Genomic DNA, 25,584 nt, shown 5'->3' on the forward strand with positions numbered 1-25,584 from the left:
AGCTTAAGAATCATTGGGATGGTCTTCGGCAGAAGCATAGACGTCTATAAGAGCTACTGAACGGCACCGGTGTCGAGTATATATTCGCAACGGGAACATTTGCTGCCTCGAGCGAGTGGTGGGAGCGAAAGATTAAGGTACACTGCAATTTACCGTATCGTTTACAAGCTAAAATAAGCATGGTCTGTGAATCATTATTATTATTTTTCACAATTTGGCCAACAACATCAAATCGCCAATTTCATATTAACAGTGTACAACAACAGGTAATTACAAATTTCGTGGCATAAATTCGAAAAAGGGACTAGCCGACCCATTATTTAAATTAACTTCGGCTTCCGATTTGGCCATTGATTATATTCCTTGAATGAACAACTATTGCTATCATTTTTAAGAAAGAGGGTAGTATAGGCAAACTAGCTAAATGTTAGTGAGTATGTATATGTATTTTTGCGTGTTTATTTTAAAGGTTTTTCCGCATATTTCTTTTCTGGGAATTGATACAGAAGAATTTGTTTGTTGGTTTCTGGATGTGTTGATTAATTGTGATATGTTGGAATTGGCTTTTCATTTTATTTTATTTTATAAATTGACCTATCAGCTTGGATCTAAAACTATGAAGATAAATGTTTGCGTTATTGCTGTTATTTTTTATTCTCTTATCAAGGGTAGCTGGCTCATTTGGCTTCAGTTTGGGGTATGATACGATCACATGGAATAGATCAATTTATAATGTTAACATATACTTATAAATGTGAGGATTAATGATTGCAACATGGTAAACATTTCTCTTGATTTATATGGGTGTGGGATCAGTCCCCTTTTTGATGTTTCATTTGGAATCTGTGTAGTTGTGCAATCTCTACGTGTTATTTTATGCTATATCGAACCCGTGGTTGCTTTGAACCTTTCCGACGTTCTACTTCTTCTGCATGTCAATAGGAAAACAAGGACTACAGAGAGTTCAGAGACAAAGATTGCAGAAAGGTGTACAACTACAAGGTGTTATTCGGGAACGCCTACGACAGCGATAAGTATGCGGTCACACTGTCGAAGATATGCAGACAGGGTCGTCGTTTTTGAAGATAATGGACACGAAGACCTGCACTACATTCATCCACTTAGCGAGGAGAGCAGCGGATTAAGTGATGAGAGTGAGAGAACGGATAAGGCTGGGTCCACCATGGATGGCTTGAGGCCACGAAGCAAGGACAAACGTACGTCTGGTACGAAGATCAAAAAGGAGAAGATAGCAAAAATAGTCGCGACGAATTTATCTGAATATGTTCAACAGGCTGCCTCTACCAGTGAAGCACTAGCAGCTAAAATCGACAGCTTGGTTGGTCCTGCTATGCCGACTGCAAATACACTCATGACGGAGTTGTTGTTGACAGGTCGACTCGAAAAAAAACTTATATGTACTTCTGGATGTTATCGTTCCTGTCACTGAGGTGAAATAGGGAGGTAATTGCAATACAGGAAGACGCGAATGACAAATTTGATTGGGTCAAGTGGAGCTGGCAGGAGTACATGACGACCCACCCGAAGTGAAAAATGTGAAACGAAATGTTGTGTTTCCCGTTACAACCGTATTACGTAGACCCTTTATATATTTGTTTTCATTTTTTTTTATGTTTTCGTATGAGGCATGTGTATGCGAACACTATTGGACTGTACTATTACTACTGCTATTATGCATCCATATCTGTACTTCAGATTTCGTTGCATTTTCAAAATTTTTATTCAGCCCTATTGCCCCGTCACTCCAGTTGTTGGCATGGTAATTGTACATTACCTTTTTGCAAGAATCATGCTAAAGCACCTTCAAATCATACACTATCTATCAATTGATTCAAGATTTTTTTTTAATTGGCAACAAGTTCATGTGTTACTACGATGACAGCCTTTTGTGGAGCAACACCTCTATAAAAGAGACCTTCCAACCAATCTCTCCCATTCTATAAAATTAACTTCCAAGGAATGCAATTGGGGTATTCTTTTTCTTCAACTTCAACTCAAAGGACGTGAGGCATATCTTTGATTTCAACTGTGTGCTTCTATCGTCTTCTGATGGTGAATGCGTTATCGGGGAAGAGAAATTTCTGCAAGATCTTGAAGAGGACATTGTCCAGTGGAATCGATACTGTCGAATGTCAGAAGTAGATGCAGCAACCTACTTCGCGAACAGAGACGTCGAATAAGAAGATTCCTGTTGCGAGGAATGAACACATGTTTATGCTGGATGCTATGCAATGTAATCCCGAACGGTGTTATGCAGAATTCAGGATGTACCCCGCCATGCTACGTACGTTCACGCATATATTTCGTGACGAATACGGACTACGTAGTAGCTAGCAAGTTGATGTGTATGAAGAAGTTAGGTTGTTTCTGTGTATATTAGCGCACGAAAAAGGCTACAGATAGGTTCGAACGCTATACAATCATTCTTTGGAAACTATTGAACACTACATTAAAGTTGTACTTGGAGCCGCATGTGAATTGGGTTTATGTCTCATCAGACCTGACCCAAACTACAATCACAGTGCGGAGCATTACTACCAAATTTGAACAATCATCCATTGTTCGAGAATTGCATAGGTACGATTGACGGAATGTACGTCAAAGCTGTCTTGCCACTGGACGAACAAGTCAATTTCATCGGATGCAAGGGCATTTCAACACAGAATGTTCTGGCAATTGTTTCACATTTGTGCATGCAGGGTGGACGGGAACCACGCATGTTGGCTCGGTTCGTACATAGTCCTAAAATTGATTTCCCGCATCATGCCCCACAAAAATATTATCTCGTCGACTTGGAATTCGCCCATAGACCTGGGTACATGGCTCTGTATAAGGGTTTAGATATATTGTATCATTTTCAGCAGTTTTTCGATGATCAGATTGTTTGTAGGCGAAACTTTCACAACGCGCGTGAGAAATTTAACTTCAAGCATTCATCTTACATAAATGTCATCGAGCGTGCATTTGGTATGTAGAAAATACTTGATCGTATGCTAAGTTACAATTTCAAAGTGCAGACAGCTGTTGTCATAGCTACAACGGGCATACACAACTTTCTTCGACGGGCTGGAGTTGTGGACGAAGCGTTTACAATAGTGGAGATGGATCTCGATACGACGGAGGTAGAACTTTCGGACGAACAGGAACAAGCTATTACTGAATTTAATGCTCCAGAAATGCAATGAAATGAATGAGCTTGTTTTCGCAATTATTTGGCTCAAAATCAGTGAACATGTGTTCCTATAATAACGCTGTCCACGTACAATAATGTAGTACATTAATTTTCCACTTGTTTGTATCTCCGTTTGTTGTCATGCTTGTAGGATTCGAAAACGAAAAAAATAAGAGTTATGTGTTTTCGATATTAGTTGAAGTTCCTTCATTTTACAATTTACGTCAAAAGTATTACAACCGTACAAACCTTCGTACAGTTAATTTTCTCGAAAGTATTTTCAATTATAGCCAATTTAAAAATGTTGGTGATTGTCACAAGTGTTGGACGAATTTTTCCTTCTTGCACTTGATTGATGGGCCCATGCGCACACTATTGTGGCTTCAAAAAACGTGTAAACAATAAAGGCTGTTAGAGTATTTACTTGGTCAAACTTTGTGTTCAATTAAGGAAAGAGAAAACGACTTCATACTAACCGATTTGTGGGAGGGTAAAATTATCACTCTAATTTTCTATTGCAAGACCACGCAAGTAACCGGCTGACAATGGGCCCTTATGGTGTGACTGGAAAATTGATTCTAGTGGGGAGATAATTTCTACCAGACAGGATCTTATATTCTACAAATCACAATGAGGTTATAAGCTTTTACAAATAAGTAAGTAGAAAAAAACCAAAAAAAAAAAAACATTTCATTAACTTATAACACAATTTTCTTTAGTTTCACTACTCATACACATCAATCAATCTTCAACTCAAACTTGACCCTCCTCACTACTTCTTTGACCAATCTTATTATTTGATCGAGAAATATGAAAATCAACTATTAGCTTATTCAAAAGAAATTTCTATCCGTAGGAGAAGAGCCCTAATATGAATCCTAGATGCATAGAATCGCCTGTTAACATACCCCTTCTAATGTTGCTTCGTAAGTTTGCCTGCAACTACTGTCTCCTTTTATTTTAAAAATGTTAAAAGGAAAATAAAATTACAATTAGGCTTAATTGTTAAAATAAATTAATCATGAGAGGTAACTCAGTGATTAGACCTTGAATTTGCTTCCCAATAATCAACAGTTCGAATCCTCTCAGAGCCGTTGAGGTGAATATTCGGCTGTAAACTTCAGAATTTCGTAAAATTAGTCGAGGTGCGCGTATGTTGGCCTGGACACCTACGATCATTAAAAAAAAAATTGTTAAAATAAATTAATATTCAAATTAATTGAAAAAGAATTCAATTTTGGACTGGGCTGGAGATACTCATGTGAGTCATATCCTCTGCTAGTTCTGGGCCAAGAAAATCTGGCCCAATAAAAATAGAAGGGCAAGTAATTAAGGCCTTGTTTGTCTAATTTACCGAAACAGCAACAACTTCGTCTCCCTCTCCAAGTGGACGAGAAAATGCGATTTCGTAAAATTAGTCGAGGTGCGCGTATGTTGGCCTGGACACCTACGATCATTAAAAAAAAATTGTTAAAATAAATTAATATTCAAATTAATTGAAAAAGAATTCAATTTTGGACTGGGCTGGAGATACTCATGTGAGTCATATCCTCTGCTAGTTCTGGGCCAAGAAAATCTGGCCCAATAAAAATAGAAGGGCAAGTAATTAAGGCCTTGTTTGTCTAATTTACCGAAACAGCAACAACTTCGTCTCCCTCTCCAAGTGGACGAGAAAATGCAAGCAACCGGAGTAATATCAAAATCTCGGCGGGTAATTAGGGTTTTGAAAAACCTGTCGCCGTGTTCCTTTAACTCACCGGAAGGAGTCAACTTGTCTCAAGCCGCTGAAAATGGTTCTGAACTCAGGTCCCCCGCTCTATGCCGGCGCTTTCACTTCACCTCCTCAGGTACCCTTTCAGTACACATTTTTTATTTCAGAAAATTAGATTGGAAGATTCGGAATTGTATTGATGGAAGATTTTCAATGTTAAGAGAAGAAAAAATAGCTGGGTTTATTTTAGCTGACTGGTTATCAATCACGTATCATATGAAATCAGAAAATACAAATTCAAATAGAAAATTTTGAATTCTAAACAAAAAATAAAGAGAGAAATCATTTTTTTCTTAGCTGATTAGTTATTATTATTATTATTATTATTATTTATTTTTTTCATTTTGTTTTGTTTCTGCAATTTTAAGTCCTTCCAAATATCAGAAAAACAATACTTGTTACCGTGAGGGGAAAGAAGATTTTGATTTTTTGTCGCTCAGAGGCACACCTAAACAAGCGTAAGGATTATGTGCGAATTAGTTTGCTTGCTGGCAATTGTGTGTGTGAACATGATTGCCTCGCACATGTTCTCATAGTGGACATTGATTATTTTCTGACTGTGATCTGTAAATTATACAATGCAGTTAATATGATTGTCTAGGAATTTATAAATATGCAGGGACTCTCCATGGGAATTGTTTACCGATGGAATCATATTGTCAAGAATCTATAACGCGAATTCCAACACATATAGTGCTGACCTCTGCACCATATTCTACGGAAGTCAGTGCGGTTGAAAATGATTCTGCAGGTGGTTATTTACTTTTTCTGGTGTTGAAGTTGTCAAATAGAATTTTGAAGTTTCTGTGGTGAGAATATGCCTTTCGTGTTGTTTCACATGCAGGCACTGCAAAGGAAGTATATGATAAGATGCTGAATTGTGTGGCAGAGAAAAGAACTGCTCCTCCAAATGCTTGGTTGTGGTCACTCTTGGAAAAATGTTCCAACCACGAGGATATTAAGCTTCTGTTTGATATTTTGCAGAGACTTCGTTTACTTGTCAGTGTTTACTTGTTTTATGCTTTATAGTAGCTGGCTTCCTTTTATTTTCAATTCCTGGTAGATTATTATTTTTCTTATGGATTTCAGAGACTCTCCAATCTTCGGATACCCGACAATTTTAACAGTGCCCTTTGCAGGGAAGTTACGAAAGCATGTGCACGTGTAGGAGCTATTGATTTTGGTATTAAGATATATCATACCCCTTCTTGTTTGCAGTAGTAGATTAGTTGATGAAAAAGTGTGAACTGGATACTTGAATATGGATGTGCAAATTAAAAATGGAATTTCTATCATTTGTGCACTATGAAACTCAACATGTTAACTTCGTACTACATTGTATTTAACTTGCTTTTCTCTTAGGTAAATGTACCAGTTAGACACAGCTTGCTCATAGGATACCAACTGGAAAGAAAAGTTCAAATTATGAATCAACACCCCTTCGATTGAAAAGAAGAACGATTACAGAAATTAAATTGATAATAAAGCCTGTAGAAGGCTGGAAACAAGACACTACTCCACTACGCTCTCAATATTGCTTGCTTTGTGGCTATTTTTCTACAATTATTTATAGCCTAACTCTAATAGACTTTCCTAACAGATTTCCCTTTTAACGGATTTTAGTTTTCCTAACTGGCACTCTATCCTTCTTGGGCCTTCTAGAATAAGTAAATTGAATGGGGGGCCCATCAATACCCCTGGGTTCGCAAGACACCCTGTCCTCAAAGTGAAAATTTGGGAAGTGCTGCAGAATTGAGTTGACCGATTCCCAAGAAGCATCAGAGGTTGGAAGGTCCTTCCATTGTATTAATACTTCCTGACCTGGGGGCTCGCCCAGGGGAGCTTGACGTACTCCCAAGACTTGGTCGGGTTCTACTATCCATTCGAGGTTTGCATCAAGGTGGGGAGGAATCAGCTGACAGGCTTCTATCGACCCAATTGATTTTTTTAGTTGTGACGCATGGAAAACGGGATGTATTGTTGCCTTAGGGGGTAACTTTAATTGATAGGCCACGGGCCCAATGCGCTTCATCACATCATATGGACCAAATTACTTTGGTCCTAATTTTTCATTCAGTTTCCTGGCTAATGATCGGAGTCGATACGGCCGGAGCTTCACATAGACTAAATCTCCTACTGCAAATTGGACATCCCGTCGGTTACTATTTGCAGCTACTTTCATTTTGTCCTGAGCACGAAGGAGGTGGGACTTTAAGAACAATGTCTCTGTCCTTGAGTTGCTGCTCCACCGAGTTCACGAGTGTTCTCTGGTTGCCATAGCGGATCAAGGGAGGAGGGTCCCTCCCATAAACGGCTCGGAAAGGAGTTGTGTTATACTAATATTCTGCCCAAGGTAACCAACTACTCCATGTTTAAGGTTTGCGTAGGCGAAGCACCTCAAGTAGGCTTCCACACATCTGTTCACAACTTCTATTTGCCCATTGGTTTGTGGATGGTAGGTTGTGCTTCGCCAGAGATAGGTTCCTTGCAATCGGAAGAGTTCTGTCCAGAAGTGACTTAAGAATACTTTGTCTCAATCTGAAACTACAGAGCTGGGAATGCCGTGAAGTTGCACAATTTCTTTGACAAAAACTGTTGCTACCCCAAATGCAGTGAGGGTGTTTTAGGTGCAGGAAATGCGCGTATTTGCTTAAGCGGTCTACCACCAGCAGCAGCGAGTCATACCCACCTGATTTAGGTAGTCCTTCCACAAAGTCCATTGAGATATTGTCCCAAATCTGGTGCGGAATTGGCAGGGGCTGAAGCAGTCCAGCAGGGGAGAGAGTGATACTTTTATTTTGTTGACATATTGGACACTCATCTACAAACTTCTTGATGTCTTTCTTCGTTCCTGTACAATAAAGGTTATTGGTAAGCCTTTTGTATGTTCAAAGGAATCCGGAGTGGCCTCCCACTAAGCTACTGTGAAGCAGTGTAGGAATCAATGTCGAAGTACGAGTCATCCTCTGAAAAGCAGCCTTTCTTGGTCGATTGAAAACCATGGATGTGCATCTGAATCCTCTTGTACTTCTTGATTTTTGAGAGCATGGGATCATTGTTGACTTGTGCACTGATCTGTTGTTCATCCACGAGCACTGGAAATGTAAGGGCCGCAAGTTCCAGCTGAATGGGAATGCGGTATAAGGCGTCGGTAGCTTTATTCTCCACTCCTGGTCGGTATTGTATCTCAAAGTCATAGCCTATCAGTTTGGTGACCCATCGCTGAAATTCCCCCAGAATGACTCGCTGTTCCAGTAGATACTTTAGGCTGCGTTGATCAGTACGAACAATGAATTTCCTTCCCAACACATAGTGCCTCCATTTTTGAATAGCCAAGACCACTGCCATCAACTCCCTCTCATAAATGGATTTTTGCTGTGACTTTGCTGATAACACTTGACTGAAGTACACAATGGGTTGCTGATTTTGCACGATGACTGCCTCTATCCTATGTCCTGAAGCATCGGTCTCAGTGATGAAAGGTTTAGAGAAATCAGGTACAGCCAAAACTGGAACTGTGGTCATTGCTAACTTTAACCTTTGGAATGCTGCCTCTGCCTCCTCGTTCCAGTCGAATGCATCTTTTTCAAGTTGTTGTGTGAGCGGCCAAGAAATAGCACCATTTCCTGCCACGAACCTTCGGTAATATCCTGTTAGCCCCAAAAATTCCTGAAGATCTCCGATATTACGCGGAGTCGGCCACTAACTATGGCTTCCACCTTAACCCGATCTGTTGCTGCTCCAGTTGCTGAAACTAAGTGACCCAAGTACTCGATCTGTTGTTGGGCAAAGAAACATTTCTTGGCATTAGCGTACAACTAGTGCATCTATAGGGCAGTGAAGACCGTGTCCAGGTGCTGTTCACGAGCCACTAAGTCTTTGCTGTAGATTAAAATATCGTCGAAGAAGACTAATACAAATTTCCTTAGGTACCTCTTGAACGTGTCATTCATTTATGATTGAAATGTAGCTGGGGCATTGCCCCTCGTGGGTTCTAAAAGCTGTTTTATGCACATCTTCTTTCCGCACCCGAATCTGGTGATACCCTGACTTAAGATCTATTTTTGAAAATACTGTGGCTCCATGAAGCTCATCCAACAGCTCGTTGATGACTAGAATTGGGAATTTATCTGAATAGTCGCCTTATTCAGTGCCCTGTAATCCACATAGAACTGTCGGCTGCCATCTTTCTTTTTGACGAGTAACACGAGGCTGGAAAATGGGCTAACACTGGGTTGAATTAGCCCTGCAGCCAACATCTTTCCCACCAATCTTTCGATTTCATTTTTTTGGATGTGGGGATACCTATATGGTCTGACACTAATGGGCTCCACCCTTTCCTTGAGAGGAATTGCATGGTCCAAGTTATGGATTGGAGGTAGCCCTACTACTTATGTTTTTGTAAAAGTTTCAACACTTCCTCCGGTACCCTTTCCTTTTCCCTGTCGTCATCACTCCTTGGCTCCTCCACCTCTACCAAAATCCCGTGGCCTTCGTTTTGCAAGGCCTTCATCATTTCCCTAAGAGAGACCCCTAATTTATTTAGCCTTTGATCGCCCTTAATTATCATCATTGTATCACCCATTCGGAATCGCATGGTTACCGATTTCCAGTTAACCTCCATACTTTCCAAGCTAGCTAACCACTGCATCCCTAACATGACATTTGTGTTGCTTAGTTCCAAGGGTAGGAAGTCCTCAACGATAGTCAATCCTTGCATTTCCAGCACTATCCCTTTGCATATCCCCTTCCCTTAACTAATTCACTGTTCCCATGATAACTCCATTATGGGTCGTAGCTGTGGTAGGAAGCCCCAATTCCTGGACCAATTTTAGAGCTATAAAATTGTGAGTTGCCCCACAATCAATCAACACAATTACCTCGCGTTTCTTGACGACGTCCCTTAGCTTCGTGGTCCCCGGATTAGTTAAGCCCGTTACTGAATTGAGCCACAGCTCCACCACGTTCGCCACCTCCAATGGATTCTCCCCTACCGAAATTTCGAAATATGATTCTCCTTCATCTGCGTTTTCTTGTATCAATAGTATCCTCAACTCTCAATTTTTGCATTGGTGTCCAGTCGTATACTTTTCCTCACATCTGAAACATAACCCTTTCTCTCGCCTCATCTTCCATTCGGTGTGAGTCATTCGCTTCACCAGAACTTCCCTCCTGCTCGCGATCCTTTCCTCCACCGTCATTGCCTTTGTGGGAAATGGGTTTGGCCTGAAGGTTGTTAGGTTGAGCTTATAATTTCTTGGGGCTGTGGGCTCTTTCCCTTTTTAACAATCCAGTTTCGGTCTTCAACTTTTTGGGCTATTTCCATGATTTGGCCCAGTCCTTTTGGGCCCAACAGACGGACCTTGGCTCTTATTTCAGGTTGCAGCCCATTCACAAATATACTCTCTAACACCTCATCAAAGATCCCCTTCAACGGAGCCGCCAAGACTTCAAACGTGCATCTGTATTCGGCTACTGTTCCGATTTGATTTATGGCTAGAAATTTCTCACATAGATTGCCATCCTGTGTTGGTCTGAATCGAAGTAGAAGTTCTTGCTTAAATTGCTGCCAATTTCAAAATGGGTTCCTCGCCTCCATCCATTGCAACCATGACAGAGCATCTCCTTCCAAGCTCACTCCGATCGCTCCCATCCTCTCTTTTTTTGTCTGCCCGTTCACATCGAAGTATCTTTCTGCGCTGAATAGCCACCCGTCGGGATTCTCCCCATTGAAAATGGGCATTTCGAGTTTCTTCACCCTTCGCCAGTCGTCACCATCCTTCTCTTGTTCTATGGTCATTGTCTCTCTCTCTTTACTGGTTGGTCCTGATTCTTTTGGCCATTTTCCTCGATCCATGGTGCGTTGGTCTCCCATCGACCCTTGGTGCATGTTAGGAGGTATCGTCCCTCCCTTTATACTCCCAGACGCCCCTCCTTCAAAGCTTTTGTTCAATCCTGATTTTGCATTGAGCAGTGCTGCCACAGTTTTCCTCATCTCCTCCATGGATTGTAGCATTTTAACTACATTCTGGGATAGTTGCTCGAATGAGCTCTCCAACACCGGAAGTCGCTACAGCTCTAGTTTCACGTTCTCCATCTCTTTCTCCATTAATTCTACTCTGCCTTCTGTTTTTTTTATTAATTATTATTATTATTATTATTATTTTTTATTTTGAGCTATTTGGAACGACGAGCTCTGATACCAACTGGTAGGATACCCAACTAATAGGATACCAACTGGAAAGAACAAGTTCAAATTATGAATCAACACCCCTTCAATTGAAAAGAAGAACGATTACAGAAATTAAAATGATAACAAAGCCTGTAGAAGGCTGGAAACAAGACATTACTCCACTACTCTCTCAATATTGCCTGCTTTGTGGCTATTCTTCTACAATTATTTATGGCCTAACTCTTAACAGACTTTCCTAACAGATTTCCCTTCTAACGGATTTTAGTTTTCCTAGCTGGCAGTCCATCCTTCTTGGGCCTTCTAGAATAAGTAAATTGAATGGGGGGCCTACCATGTATATTTTAGGTCCGATGGGCTTCTCTTATAACTTTTAGATACTGAAAATTGCAGTAGTGATCTCTCGTTTGTACATTGTTGTCTTCTTGGCTCTTTTCTGATGCATTGCTTCATCCATAAAACCCATATAGATCTGATGAAAGATCTTCTTTATTGATGTGAACTTAAATTGCCATGATGAAATGTAGTTTAATACCTGATGTGTTTCTAGCATCTGAGTAAACTCTGTAAGCAATTTTTGATTTCACACATCAATGATGAGAACACGTTTTCCGCACTGTAAGTACGCTCATTCTGCTTCTGAATGGCATCATTGAACATAATAAAAGATCGTTCATTTGAATTTTATCATGTGTCTCATTCATGCCTTGTTTATTTGAAAGGAAACAAGTCCAAAGTCAAATTGAAGTTTTATCGTGGTTGACTATGGTGAAGTATAATGGATTGAAAATCTAGATCTGCTCTAGTAACACGTGTTTAAATTCACGGTTGGCTCACAAGGGAGTCAACTTTCTTTTTCTGCTCCGGTGATCATACTGTTGTTCTTGTCAATAATTGAGTGTGTTTTAAGCTATGGTATATGCACAGGAAAGAAAGCATTGTGGAAGCATAATTTATATGGATTGACTCCTGATATTGGATCTGCCCATCATCTGTTGGTACTTAAGAAATCACCTTCTCTGTGAGGTTCATGATATCTATGTTTTTATTATTGTACGTGTGTCACATCTGCAAACAAATAATTGTTATGTGGCTGCAGTTGCATGCTAAACAACACCGTGATGTCAAACTCATGGTAGAAGTAATGAAACTTGTGAAGAAGAACGAGTTACCATTGCAGCCTGGCACGGCAGATTTAGTTTTCAGGTCATAAATTATGCTTCCATTTTCTTAAAAATATTTCCAACTGCTGCTGCTTATGTTGATGATCATTCTTATGTAGTCTGTCATTGTCAAGTTGTCATACTTTTGTTTTCACTAAGATACCAAGATATAAAACTAATATATACTATCCCGTTATCTGGTTACAGATTTAACATGGTTAAGCTGAATTTGTGATAACGCCACCCACCACCCTCCTTTCTCCTGCCTGCTCTTTGCTCTTCTCATATCCTCACTCCTTCCCCTTCTTACAAAAATAGCCTTTGGTTTTACACAAGATCTTTGAACCTTATTTCTCGTGTCTTACGCTGAGAGACTGCCCGACCATATTCACCATGATGCATGTAAAACATACCCTGGTGTATCTCATTGGCGAGTAATATTGAGTATAATAAGTTCTTGAACAGCATGTGTACCATTCATATATTTCATTTCAAGGGTCTGTACCACAATCCTTTTAAGGTATATCCTGATTATGTTGATCCAAATGGTGTAATAAGGCCTAATGGCATGATTGTGTACTTTAAACTGCTAGAGATTTAAACGCGGACACATCTCTTATGTTTCTTCCTCCCCTATAAGTGAAAACAAAATGTTTCTTGTGATGCTGTTAGGCTGAGTATATGGTGAAAACAAGGCCGCACATTTGTTTTTGTACATTTTCTTTCTTTAGTGTTGAATGTTATGAAAGCATATGTGGGTGGAGAATGTTTTTGTTGGATTACCCACAAAAAGACTAACCACTTTCAAGGTGTATTAATTGTTTGGCACTTGTCTTTTGATTTTCTGTTCTCATGGAAGTTCAATTTCTTCTGTACTGTTCACCAAAATTCTATAACACCCTCTTGATTGAAATTTTCTATTCTTCTTACTGGATTTTGCTTATTGCAGCATTTGTTATGACACAGACAGGTGGGATCTGATCTCTAAATATGGAAAACGTTTTGTCACATCAGGAGTAAGACTTAGACAGACTTCCTTTGACATGTGGATGGAATTTGCTGCCAGGAAAGGTCTTATAAAGTATCTTTTTTGCTACCATCAAAACAAAAAATTAAGTGTATTTTTTTGCCCCTATATGATGACTGTGGAATATTATTGTCCACTTTATTCAATACTCACAAATTCATGCTTTTGATCTTTTGGTTAGCATAAACCCATAAATGGTTAATGCATTTCAAACTTACCTTATTTTCCTTATTTGCAGGAGATTCTGTTTCCTTGTGGAAAATTGAGAAGTGGAGATCAGAACTTATGAAACAGCATAGCCTTGCTACTGGGTTTTCCTGTGCTAAGGTAATTCATATGGTGGCCGCATATTGTTTTGAAATTTGCTCCCTATCCGTCCCTCCTCCCTTTATGGGTATACATGTACTATAATTGAAAATTGAACAAACTAACTATTAGATATTATCTGGGAATGAATCCTTATGTAAGATTACTTTATCATCCTTAACATGGTTCATCTTTCAACAATTTAGTGTTAAGCAGTATATTTAGGTATATGTTATGATGGACAGTATTCATCTCTGAAGTTCTCTATATCACGAGAATACAAAATGCAACATTCATAATAGTGAAAAATGATTTTACTATGAAACCTCTCCTTTTGAAATATCACAATTCTTTGAGTGTAAAAAATGTATAAATTATCTGTTGTTCTCTCTCTTTGGAGCTTGCCAGATAACCAACTTAGCTGCTACTCCTAGTCTTACTAGGGACAGTTTTTGCAGCTTAGCCGTGCTCCTGTATCTAATTTTGTGCATATAACTTAGCTTAATTATTTTCTAATAGGTCTAGTTTAACTCCCCAATCAAAATTTACCATAATAGAGAATCAACTCCCCCAATCTCTTCATTTAGACATACCTTTTATTCTGTACCTATTAGTTCATTATAATTTTACAGGTATATAGTTCATTATAATGTTGGCAATAGGTGCTTTAAACACAATTTTTCTTGTTTCTGATCCTTTTGTTGGTATTGACTTTTAACTCATCTGCAGGGTTTCCTCCTTGAAAGCAAGCCTGAAAATGCTGCTGCAATCATTCAAATACTTAATCAGGTCACTTGTATTTTTAGAATCAGGTCACTTGTATTTTTAGAAATGTTGTAGTTTTTGAGAGAATGTAAGTTAAAACCAAATGCTGTACCTTTCTGAAGTGCTTTAGAACAAGTTGGAGGGTGCCTGTTAAATTTAGCATGGACTTGTTCTGAATGGAGAGTTCCAAGTCGTCAATCTAGATTCAAGGACTGAATACATCTTTTCTTCTGAAACTGAAGCCTAATATCTTTAGTGTTTGTTTTTGAAAGCTTAAAAAGTTCGTAAAAAGTGAGGTTAAAATCAACATTTAATTTTAATTACACATTTCATGTAACCCACAACTTTTATTAATTTTTCAGCCATACATTTCGTTAACTTTGTATACAAAGCTGTATCAAACAATTCCTTAATATCCTGGTTTGTAAAGTTTGTGATCGTTGGGGAAAGTTTTGGCATGGCTGTCAGACTTAAACATGTTATTATGCTTGATCTCAATGGTTCCTTACTAATTTTCACCTGATCTAGATGGGATTGCTGAAATATAAAGTATCGAATGTGTTTCCAGAATTTGTCTGATGCGAAAAGGCCTGGTATCTTGGTTGAACTTCAAAAGCTAGATAGTGAGTGGACTTCGGAAGTCTTAAAGCATCAAAAAGAAGAGAGCAGACAGGTAAACAAATCTAATTTGATGACTTCAACTGTTTTTCCGCGGAATGTAATCATATCCATGCATTAATTTTGCTTCTCTTCCTTTTTGGGTTGGTTTTGGGGGCAGAGGATCAAATTGAGCTGAACAAGATTCTGATTACGTTTTCTCTTCTTGTTCATTATCTGGTGTATTATGACATTCATTTTTAAGATATATATATCACATAATTGTCTTATGCTTACACTATGGCATAGGATAAAAATATAAAACTAGCGAGTTATGTGCTTTCACTGGCCTTTGTACCTTGTGAATTAGTCTAGCATTCTGCTTGCATTAGTCAAGGATTACATATTTATTTATTTGGAGTACTTTGGCGAAGATTGCTGCATAATTTTTCCTTTTGTTGTCTTGTTCAGGCATTGGCTGCTGCATTACAAAATGATATTCCTGCTATGATCAATGCATTATCGAGCTTGGGTGTGGATGCGAATGTTAATATGAAGAACTTGACAGGGAAAGAAGCTGTTTTCTCTTGAAATCAGTTCCTCACTTGTTTTGCACGTTGGAATGTTTCTGGCTGCAGGATTCCTTTGAAGCATTAAAAACACTTGACGAACTGTCAATTATTTGTCGAGCTTTGAGGCCTATTAGCGTAATACTATTCAAATATTCATCTTTCCGTTTCCTATTTTTGAATCTTGTCAATGAAATTTTGCTTTAATTTTGTTTTATTTCATAGAGTTCATGAGCCGTTATCTCATCTTGCTCGTGGGAATTTCTCAAGGCCTTGTAGTTAATATTTCCAACAGTGTTGTAACATTTTTTGATGACCGGAGAAGAGGAACAATATCGTTTATCTAACTTCTCTTAAAAATGGGAACAAGGTGCTACTGTTAAATGAACAGTAAACTAATCCGAACTTACTGTGCAAGAGAAGAAAATTGTGTCATTTTTTGTACGCTTCTCTTTTTTATTGTTTTCGGTTGATAGCATACCTAATATCATACCGTTTCCATTTTTTTCCTCCAATGACCATTCCTCTGCTTTTCTTTTGACTTGATTTGATGGAGGTGAAAGAAAACCATCGAGAAAATCAAACAATGACTACACCACCATTCTTCATTCTTTTGCAGTTTGGATCGGCACTCTTTCACCTGGATGCGATTTGGTCACGTTTTCATATTTATACCCTCAAATATTTTTCTAATTATTGCTCTATATGAATATTATTTCTTTTGTAGATTGTTTCAAATATTCAAAGTGGGTTTCCGATTTATGGATTTGATTGGTTTTATTTGTTAATTTTTTTGTTGTAATGGCAGTTTTGTGCATTTATTACTGTTACCAGAAGCATCCGATGAAGTATTGTTTGCTTGGGCTTGACTTGTGCAGTGGTAAGTGATTCTGTTCTCTATTCATTTATTTATTTCATGTCTTCTTTTATAAAAAATTACTAATTGAGATAGATGTTTTGGATATCATTTTGTTATTGTAGTTATAAATTGTTTGGAGTATGAGTTGCAAAGAAATTTAGGAAGCCTTCTTTTACTAGAAATGAACTTTAAGTTGTGGCTTTATGACAAAATTTCACGTTGTCATCTCTTGGTGTTTTGAACTCTCCTTATTTTTTAACTATTGCAAATTCTCTTCAAATAATGCATCGGTAAATTCCCAGATGATATTTCTAAGCCAAACTTTACGGAGAGTTTGGCTTTCACTATTTTCAAAATGAGTTTATGGTAAAAAAAAAAAAAAAAAATGTTACGATCTTTTCCAAACTCTTCAGAGAGTTTGGAGAGTCTATTGTAAAAATAATAGTAATATGATGTTCTCTAAACTCTCTGAAGAGTTTGGACAAACTCTCTATCGTATTAAAAAAAGAAAAAAAATATTATGTTCTCCAAGCTCTCCAAAGTTTGGCTCCAAAGTCCAAACAGTTTGAAGAGTTTGGTCAAAATTTTCAAGACTTTCCGAGACTCTTCGAACAGTTTGGAGAGTTTCTCTAAACTCTCCAAACAGTTTGGAGAATTCTCCAAACTCTTCGAATGGTTTGGAGAGATTGGTCAAAGTCTCGAACTCTTCAAATTGTTAGGAGAGTTTGGACAAACTTTTCGAACAGTTCAAATCGAGCATTTAGTTTTGCTACTTTTATTGTAGATGCTAGCAAAAAAAAAAATAAATAAATAAAAAATTTGCTGCGAATTGTGCACACACAAAGTGTGGAGTTGTTTCGCACAGTACAGAGTAACTCCGCACACGCTCCACTCTCCAAACTCTCCAAAACAACTTGGAGAGGCACACAATTTTTATTTTTTATTTTTTTAATAATCCATTAGTATCAAACTCTCCAAACAGTTTGGAGAGATAGAGATTTTTTTTTAATTTTTTTAATCCATTAGTATCAACCTCTCCAAATAGTTTAGAGAGCTCCAAACCCTCCAAGCTGTTTGGAGAGTTTGGAGAGACATAGATTTATTTATTTATTTATTTTTTAAATTCATTAGTATTGAACTCTCCAAACTTTTAATAGAGCTCTCCAAACTATTTGAAGAGTTCGAATTCAAACTGAGTTCCAAACTCTCCAACTAGTTTGGAGAGGAAAATCGACGAAATTGTGTTAGGAATGCCAGTTTTAGTACAGATGAGTGGAAAACTCAGAGATTTTAATCTACTTTTTTAACCTAACCAAATAGGGCTTAGTTCGTTGTTTATTATTGTTATGCGTATTTGGATGTCAAGATGCTATGTTTAACTTTATTTCATAATCCCTTAGTGTAGAGTCTGATAAAAAAATTAATTTCATTTGATGCATCTGGTTTTCTACTCCCATGTTCGAAATTCTCTCATCTCAACTTGGACAAGCAATTACTTTTGAGAAAATGATTCAATGGTGAGGATTAGATATTAACTCGCTTGTTCATTTTAAATTACAATAACCAGTTTTAAGAGTCCAAGTAGTGATATTTTTGTCATTTTTTAGGTGGTTTATTCTTTCCAATGTTGTTCTTGCCACCATATCAGGATCCATTATAGGTCTCGTTGTTTATTTTTATACGTTTGTGCAACATGTTTATTTTGATTATTTATTTTACTTTTATATAAGTAAATTTTTAACATAATCAAGGCTGCAAGAGTGAATAGAATTGAGATAGATGTTTTGGATATCATTTTGTTATTGTAGTTATAAATTGTTTGGAGTATGAGTTGCAAAGAAATTTAGGAAGCCTTCTTTTACTAGAAATGAACTTTAAGTTGTGGCTTTATGACAAAATTTCACGTTGTCATCTCTTGGTGTTTTGAACTCTCCTTATTTTTTAACTATTGCAAATTCTCTTCAAATAATGCATCGGTAAATTCCCAGATGATATTTCTAAGCCAAACTTTACGGAGAGTTTGGCTTTCACTATTTTCAAAATGAGTTTATGGTAAAAAAAAAAAAAAAAAATGTTACGATCTTTTCCAAACTCTTCAGAGAGTTTGGAGAGTCTATTGTAAAAATAATAGTAATATGATGTTCTCTAAACTCTCTGAAGAGTTTGGACAAACTCTCTATCGTATTAAAAAAAGAAAAAAAATATTATGTTCTCCAAGCTCTCCAAAGTTTGGCTCCAAAGTCCAAACAGTTTGAAGAGTTTGGTCAAAATTTTCAAGACTTTCCGAGACTCTTCGAACAGTTTGGAGAGTTTCTCTAAACTCTCCAAACAGTTTGGAGAATTCTCCAAACTCTTCGAATGGTTTGGAGAGATTGGTCAAAGTCTCGAACTCTTCAAATTGTTAGGAGAGTTTGGACAAACTTTTCGAACAGTTCAAATCGAGCATTTAGTTTTGCTACTTTTATTGTAGATGCTAGCAAAAAAAAAAATAAATAAATAAAAAATTTGCTGCGAATTGTGCACACACAAAGTGTGGAGTTGTTTCGCACAGTACAGAGTAACTCCGCACACGCTCCACTCTCCAAACTCTCCAAAACAACTTGGAGAGGCACACAATTTTTATTTTTTATTTTTTTAATAATCCATTAGTATCAAACTCTCCAAACAGTTTGGAGAGATAGAGATTTTTTTTTTTAATTTTTTTAATCCATTAGTATCAACCTCTCCAAATAGTTTAGAGAGCTCCAAACCCTCCAAGCTGTTTGGAGAGTTTGGAGAGACATAGATTTATTTATTTATTTATTTTTTAAATTCATTAGTATTGAACTCTCCAAACTTTTAATAGAGCTCTCCAAACTATTTGAAGAGTTCGAATTCAAACTGAGTTCCAAACTCTCCAACTAGTTTGGAGAGGAAAATCGACGAAATTGTGTTAGGAATGCCAGTTTTAGTACAGATGAGTGGAAAACTCAGAGATTTTAATCTACTTTTTTAACCTAACCAAATAGGGCTTAGTTCGTTTTTTATTATTGTTATGCGTATTTGGATGTCAAGATGCTATGTTTAACTTTATTTCATAATCCCTTAGTGTAGAGTCTGATAAAAAAATTAATTTCATTTGATGCAGCTAGTTTTCTGCTCCTATGTTCGAAATTTTCTCATCTCAACTTGGACAAGTATTTACTTTTGAGAAAATGATTCAATGGTGAGGATTAGATATTAACTCGCTTGTTCATTTTAAATTACAATAACCAGTTTTAAGAGTCCAAGTAGTGATATTTTTGTCATTTTTTAGGTGGTTTATTCTTTCCAATGTTGTTCTTGCCACCATATCAGGATCCATTATAGGTCTCGTTGTTTATTTTTATACGTTTGTGCAACATGTTTATTTTGATTATTTATTTTACTTTTATATAAGTAAATTTTTAACATAATCAAGGCTGCAAGAGTGAATAGAATTAAGAGGTATATCTTCTTTAAGAAGCTTACAATCACAAGGTGCAGAGTTCCGCATTCAGGCCAACCCTCCGCATTGTGTGGAGAGCATTTTATTTTATTTATTTATGTTTTTTTGAAGCTAACATTTTTCTTACTTTTTTAGGCAAAAAAAAAAAAAAATGCTCTCCCCGCTTGAACTCTCCGCACACTGTGAGAGTTCCACATTGCATTGAACTCTCACAGTGTGCGGAGAGTTCAAGCGGGGAGAGCATTTTTTTTTTTTGGAGCTAGCATTTTCCTACTTCTTCACGCAATATCTATTTATATTTCTTCTATTCTAAAATTTTCAACCCCATTTTTTTTTCTCTAAAAGTTGGCGAGTTTTGATTTTGAATTTTTAATGATGTTTGGTTTTTTATTTTCTGTTGTTGAAAGGTAAATAACATATATTTCTTGTTTGTGATTATATTGCTATTTTAGCTCATTGATGTTATCTTCAAGGTGGTTAGTCAAATAAGTACATAGTTAAATACTTCAATTGAAAAAATATGGTAAACTAAAAAAATAAATAACTAAATAGTATTTGAAGCTGAATCTTCGCACACAATGTAAGAGTTCAAGCGAACTCTCCATGCTATGCGGAGAGCATTTTAGTTTGCAAGCACACTCTCGTGATTGGTTTGCTGACTCATTTAATTCTTCACTAAGTACAGATTTGTTGTTTGAAATTTTTTTAAAAGAATCATGATATAGCAATTAGAAAATAATTAATTTCATAGTTCTCACTTATTTACTAGTTTAAAGGGTTAATTTCACAAACGGTCATTGATCTTAGGAGAAAGTTACAAAACGGTTACTGCAGTTTAAAACTTTCAGTAATGGTTACTTAAGTTTTGGGACACTTTAAAAAACGGTCACTAAAGTTTAAAAACTTTCAGAAACGGTCATTGAAGTTCAAAAATATTTTTTCAATTTTTTGAGCTATTTTTGCGGCAACTTTTTGGTCACTTCCAACCATCGATACCGCCGAATTTTGATACCGTTGAAAAGCTTACAATATCATCTTCAATTACCATCCAAAATCTTCCTCTAATTCCAAGGGTTTATCTACAATTTTTACATTAATAAAAACACAATAAATACAACATTCGTGCAACGCACGCGTCAACGACCAGTGTTATAATAAAATAGGAACGGCTATTTTGGTCTTTGTTCAATACAATCGTTTCTCATATTATGGAATTCAACTTGAGGATATTGGAATAAATAAACATTTTTGGATTTCTGAAAAAATGTCCAAATCTTTGAATCTATGGATGCCGGCCAAATTAGAAGGGGAAAAAAAAGGGAACTTAAATATGCTGTAATCTTTTCAAATTACAATAGAGTCTCGGTTGGTCGCCTTCTTTTGATCGACTTCTTTGTGCTTGTTTGTATTGAATAAGATAAGATCGAGAGGGTTTTGATAGATCAATTGGGATCCTAGCACTCGAGCAATTGTCTTCGTTCCATGTAATAAATTTAGCTACTCAGGATGATGGAAGAAAAATAAAAGATATAAAGTTCATAACCGGCATTTGAAATCTTGATCATAGAAAGAATTGAATCTTGTATCAAGAATCTTTTTCAACCTCAAAAGTCTTTAATCCCTAGCTTTTGTTCTTTGATCTTGATGTTTATGTATTTTTCTCCCATTTGATCTTGCTCTCTCCATTTCAAGTTTTATTTGTTTACTCTCTTTCCACTCAACAAAATTTAAGGAATTGGAATAATTTACCCCGATAAAGCAAACCCTTTCATCACTATATATTAACTTCGACCCCAAATTTAAAATCCTTTCCTCTCCCCGTCTCTTACGTGAAGAGGAAATTTTGCCCGAAAATAAAACGGCACCTGGACGATTAGTTGCCGGACGTTGGAAGAAAATCTTCATCACTTAGAGAACATTTTAAACGCCGAACCTCTATAAATATTTGTGCGGATAAATTGTGGAGCACCATTATGTTGATATTTTTGTATTTTACAAATGAGTTTTCTACAATGCCTTATTGTTCTTAGTAGCAAAATGAGATTACTTCTTTGTGGAGGAGCACGTTTATGTGGTAGTTGGGCATTTTGTCAACGTTGTTAGGTAGCCATGCATCAACCAGAGGTTAGTTGACATCTCTTCATAAAAAATGTAATCCAAAAGCTAAACGAAAATAATACAAAGCACATGAAAACAAACGCATTAATGATTCTAACGTACAACAAAGAACCTTCATTAATATAACCCATTGCTGAATCTTTTATTTGTGGCACTCATGTCTTCAATCTTTTAACACCATACTCACATGGCCGAGACATCTATTTACATATTAAACGAGATACCATGCACACTTTAAACTAGGGTCATCAATGGAATGTTGGGAACATGACTGTCACACTTGCAAAAAGTTAGATTTTCTTAATATATTAGAAAGCAAAATAACAATTAGATATAAGATAGAATTTTTTTTTAGATGTGGTCCCAATTCTTTCACAAAAGTGCATTGGGATCTCAAACCTTCTATATTTGGTCCACCATTCGAAACTTTTGCAAACATATGCAGAGTAAGACTTTAATGGAAAAATGAATCTAATTTAAACATGACAGTACGTGTTGTAGATATTATTTAAATGATATATAGAGAGCATGCACTATATAATAGTTTAAACTTTTAGATTAAATGGTTCAACCCACAAACTTTCTGAGTTTATCTATATATAAATTAAAAGCATTAATATTATGGAGGTCCTTAGTTATCGGGACCTTAGGCCTACTGCCCATGCTACCTATAGTCAGAGTTGAATAGATAGCTCAAGGTTCTTTCTCTTGGGTGACTTTCCCCTTAGAGCTGGGCACAACATGGTCCATTCTGGATAGGAATTTTCACAAGCTCTACACGGGTTTGATGTTTAAGGTGTGAATGATTAAGGTTTCAAATCCGTGCAATCTATCAAATTTGACAGAGTTAGATAAATCTTCTTTTAATTTAAAAATTCATAAATTGGGAGCTCGATGCTGATTTGATATTAGAAGTATGGATTATTCTTTAACCACGATATAACCTATACATGCACATTGCATTGTAGCCCAACTGTCCAAGGGATAAATTTGCCGGCTTCCAATTCTGTTATTTATATTATCAATTTGTTTGTCTTCACACCTAAGCCATTTTCACCTTGAGAGTCTCCCCTTCAGCTTCCATTATTGTAATCAAATAGCAAGAGATAAAGGTTTCATTCATGGAGACAAACCAAAGAAGTTTCAGAATTCTTATGTTCCCATGGTTAGCACATGGACATATTTTTCCTTTTCTTGAATTATCCAAGAAATTACTTTCGAAGAAAAATTTCAAAATATACTTTTGTTCGACACCCGTCAATATTGATTCAATGAAGAACAGTTTGCAGAAAGATTTATCAGATTTTTCAATAGAATTTGTTGAACTTCATTTACCATCACTGCCTGAACTTCCACCACAATATCACACAACCAAAAATGTCCCACCAAATCTTATGCCAACCCTTATGCAGGCTTTTCAGTTGTCAAGTTCAAGCTTCTCCAGCATCATCAGCAACTTGAAGCCTGACTTACTGATATATGATGGGTTCCAACCCTGGGCTCCCAAACTTGCTTCATCACAAGGTACGTTCGTCTAAAACTTATAGCAGTTAGGAATAAAGTTAAATCATGTCTAACATATGTCACCTCACTTGTACTAGATTCATTTTTCATCAAATGATTCTAGTACAATTTTCATAAATAAGTGGCCGTAGATTTGAACTCGGAATTTATTTATGATATTATGTTAATTTACCCCAGGTTAAAGTTTACAATATCATGGAAAAGACAATTTAAATCATGTTCATAAACACATCCCTTATATGCATTTCATATTCATTTTCTCGTTAGAAGCTTGACGCGTGCTTGGTTCAAGAAATTTAGTGCCAAGACTTTTTGTCACTATGTTGAAAACCATCTCATCAAGATTATAGAGAGTTTTAGAATTGATACGTATGATTCAATTCCACATTGAACGATTTCTTCTGAGAGATTAAATTAGAGAGGATATATACAAAGTTGTTTAAATCATGTTTCAACAGGTATTCCTGCCGTTCTCTTTTCTATTTCTGGAGCAACACAGTTATCATTTTTCCATCATATGCATACATATGGGAATGCTACTAATTTCCCTTATCCTGCAATATATTCTTGGGATTACGAACTAAAGGATCTGAAAGCTCAAGGAGAATCAATAAAAGTTAAAGATGCAGATGAAGGTTTTGCATTTGGGATATTCAAACAATCTCGTGACATTGTTTTGGTCAAGACCTGTAAAGGAATAGAGGAAAAATACATTGATTATCTTTCAATCTTGTGCCACAGAAAAATAGTTCCTGTAGGCCCTCTTGTTACAGATACTAAAAACGAAGAGGAAAATTCAGAAATCAAGAAATGGCTGAGTACAAAAGATCAGTTTTCTACTGTGTATATTTCCTTTGGCAGTGAAAATTACTTGTCCAAGGAACAGATGGAAGAAATAGCAGTAGGGTTAGAGTTAATCAATGTAAACTTTATATGGGTTGTTAGATTTCCTGCTGGAAATGACATAAGAGTCGACGAATACTTGCCGGAGGGATTCCTTGAAAGGGCGAAAGAGAGGGGGAAAATTCTGCAGGGATGGGCACCACAGGCAGAAATCTTGTCACATTCAAGTATTGGCGGTTTTATGAGCCATTGTGGGTGGAGTTCTGTCATTGAAACCATTTATTTTGGGGTTCCACTAATAGCCATGCCTTTGAAACTCGATCAGCCTATAAATGCTAGAATGGTGGTCGAGGCTGGTGCAGCTGTCGAGGTCATGAGAGATGACGACGGGCGGTTTAGGGCAGAAGAGGTGGCCAAGGCTGTAAAGACGGCTGTTTTGGAGAAGAGTAGTGGGGAAGGTTTAAGGACTAAAGCTATGGAATTGAGCCAGAAAATGAAAATGGAGGAAGAAGCAGCCATAAATGAAGCAGCAGATCAGCTATGGCAGATTTGTATGAAAAATCCCGATATTGTGCAATTTTCTTGAACAATACAGTTCAGATAAATAAAGGGTATATTTTAGTACATTTTTATTGGACAGATCAAACAATATATACAGCACATTCTAACACTTCCTATGAAAATGGTTGGCTATGGAGACAAAAGAGGCTCAACAAAGGATTTGGTACTATATATTTGATTTTTCATTCATGAATAAAATATTATGTTTTTGATAGCAACAATATCAAGAATTGTTTTCCTTGATGTGTCAACTAAATGAGTCAGTTTAAACTCGCTAAGTCTGTTCAATTACAAGCTGGAGATTGGGTAAATCCAACCCATGGACTAACCTCCTTCGATTGTGCGCTGGCTGTGGAATTCAAACTTGGCAGTTAACTATCCGGCCCATGTAATATTTTAAATATTAAAAAAAAAAAAAATTGAAATATCAGCCTATTCTTGTCTTCTAGAACCCAAATATAGAAAATATCAGCCTTTAACAGTGATATTTTTGGAAAATACAGAGTTAATTGTTCCAATTGTCATTGAACTTATGTTTATATATTTGATTGATCACTTAAATTTAAAATATCGAGTTTTAGTCACTGAACTTAGGTCCATGCATTCGATTGCTAACTAAAGTGTAAAATGTC

General features: G+C 36.8%; 2 protein-coding genes across 2 annotated transcripts; both read left to right on the forward strand.

Annotated features, from left to right (window-relative positions):
- The first annotated feature begins 4,817 nt into the window (after positions 1 to 4,817).
- LOC111382142 lies at positions 4,818 to 15,928 on the forward strand. Its single transcript, XM_023006021.1, has 11 exons — positions 4,818 to 5,040; positions 5,584 to 5,715; positions 5,809 to 5,963; positions 6,054 to 6,147; positions 12,082 to 12,152; positions 12,254 to 12,360; positions 13,267 to 13,388; positions 13,583 to 13,671; positions 14,380 to 14,439; positions 14,984 to 15,088; positions 15,484 to 15,928. Exons 1-11 carry the CDS (start codon positions 4,869 to 4,871, stop codon positions 15,601 to 15,603), a joined length of 1,227 nt encoding a protein of 408 aa, XP_022861789.1. The 5' UTR covers positions 4,818 to 4,868; the 3' UTR covers positions 15,604 to 15,928.
- A 7,011-nt stretch (positions 15,929 to 22,939) lies between these two features.
- LOC111382176 (beta-D-glucosyl crocetin beta-1,6-glucosyltransferase-like) lies at positions 22,940 to 25,013 on the forward strand. The gene is made up of 2 exons (XM_023006069.1): positions 22,940 to 23,548; positions 24,007 to 25,013. The coding sequence occupies exons 1-2, from the start codon at positions 23,146 to 23,148 to the stop codon at positions 24,975 to 24,977; spliced, it is 1,374 nt and encodes a 457-aa protein (XP_022861837.1). The 5' UTR covers positions 22,940 to 23,145; the 3' UTR covers positions 24,978 to 25,013.
- Positions 25,014 to 25,584: the final 571 nt, after the last annotated feature.

The sequence above is a fragment of the Olea europaea genome, unplaced genomic scaffold (assembly GCF_002742605.1).
Source record: "Olea europaea var. sylvestris unplaced genomic scaffold, O_europaea_v1 scaffold244, whole genome shotgun sequence".
Classification (NCBI taxonomy): domain Eukaryota; kingdom Viridiplantae; phylum Streptophyta; class Magnoliopsida; order Lamiales; family Oleaceae; genus Olea; species Olea europaea.

Coding starts and splice junctions, on each gene's coding strand:
- LOC111382176 (XM_023006069.1), top strand. CDS start 23,146: ATGGAGACAAACCAAAGAAGTTTCAGAATTCTTATGTTCCCATGGTTA. Junction 23,549..24,006: donor CAAACTTGCTTCATCACAAG/GTACGTTCGTCT, acceptor ATGTTTCAACAG/GTATTCCTGCCGTTCTCTTT.
- LOC111382142 (XM_023006021.1), top strand. CDS start 4,869: ATGCAAGCAACCGGAGTAATATCAAAATCTCGGCGGGTAATTAGGGTT. Junction 5,716..5,808: donor GGTTGAAAATGATTCTGCAG/GTGGTTATTTAC, acceptor TTTCACATGCAG/GCACTGCAAAGGAAGTATAT. Junction 13,672..14,379: donor CTGGGTTTTCCTGTGCTAAG/GTAATTCATATG, acceptor ACTCATCTGCAG/GGTTTCCTCCTTGAAAGCAA.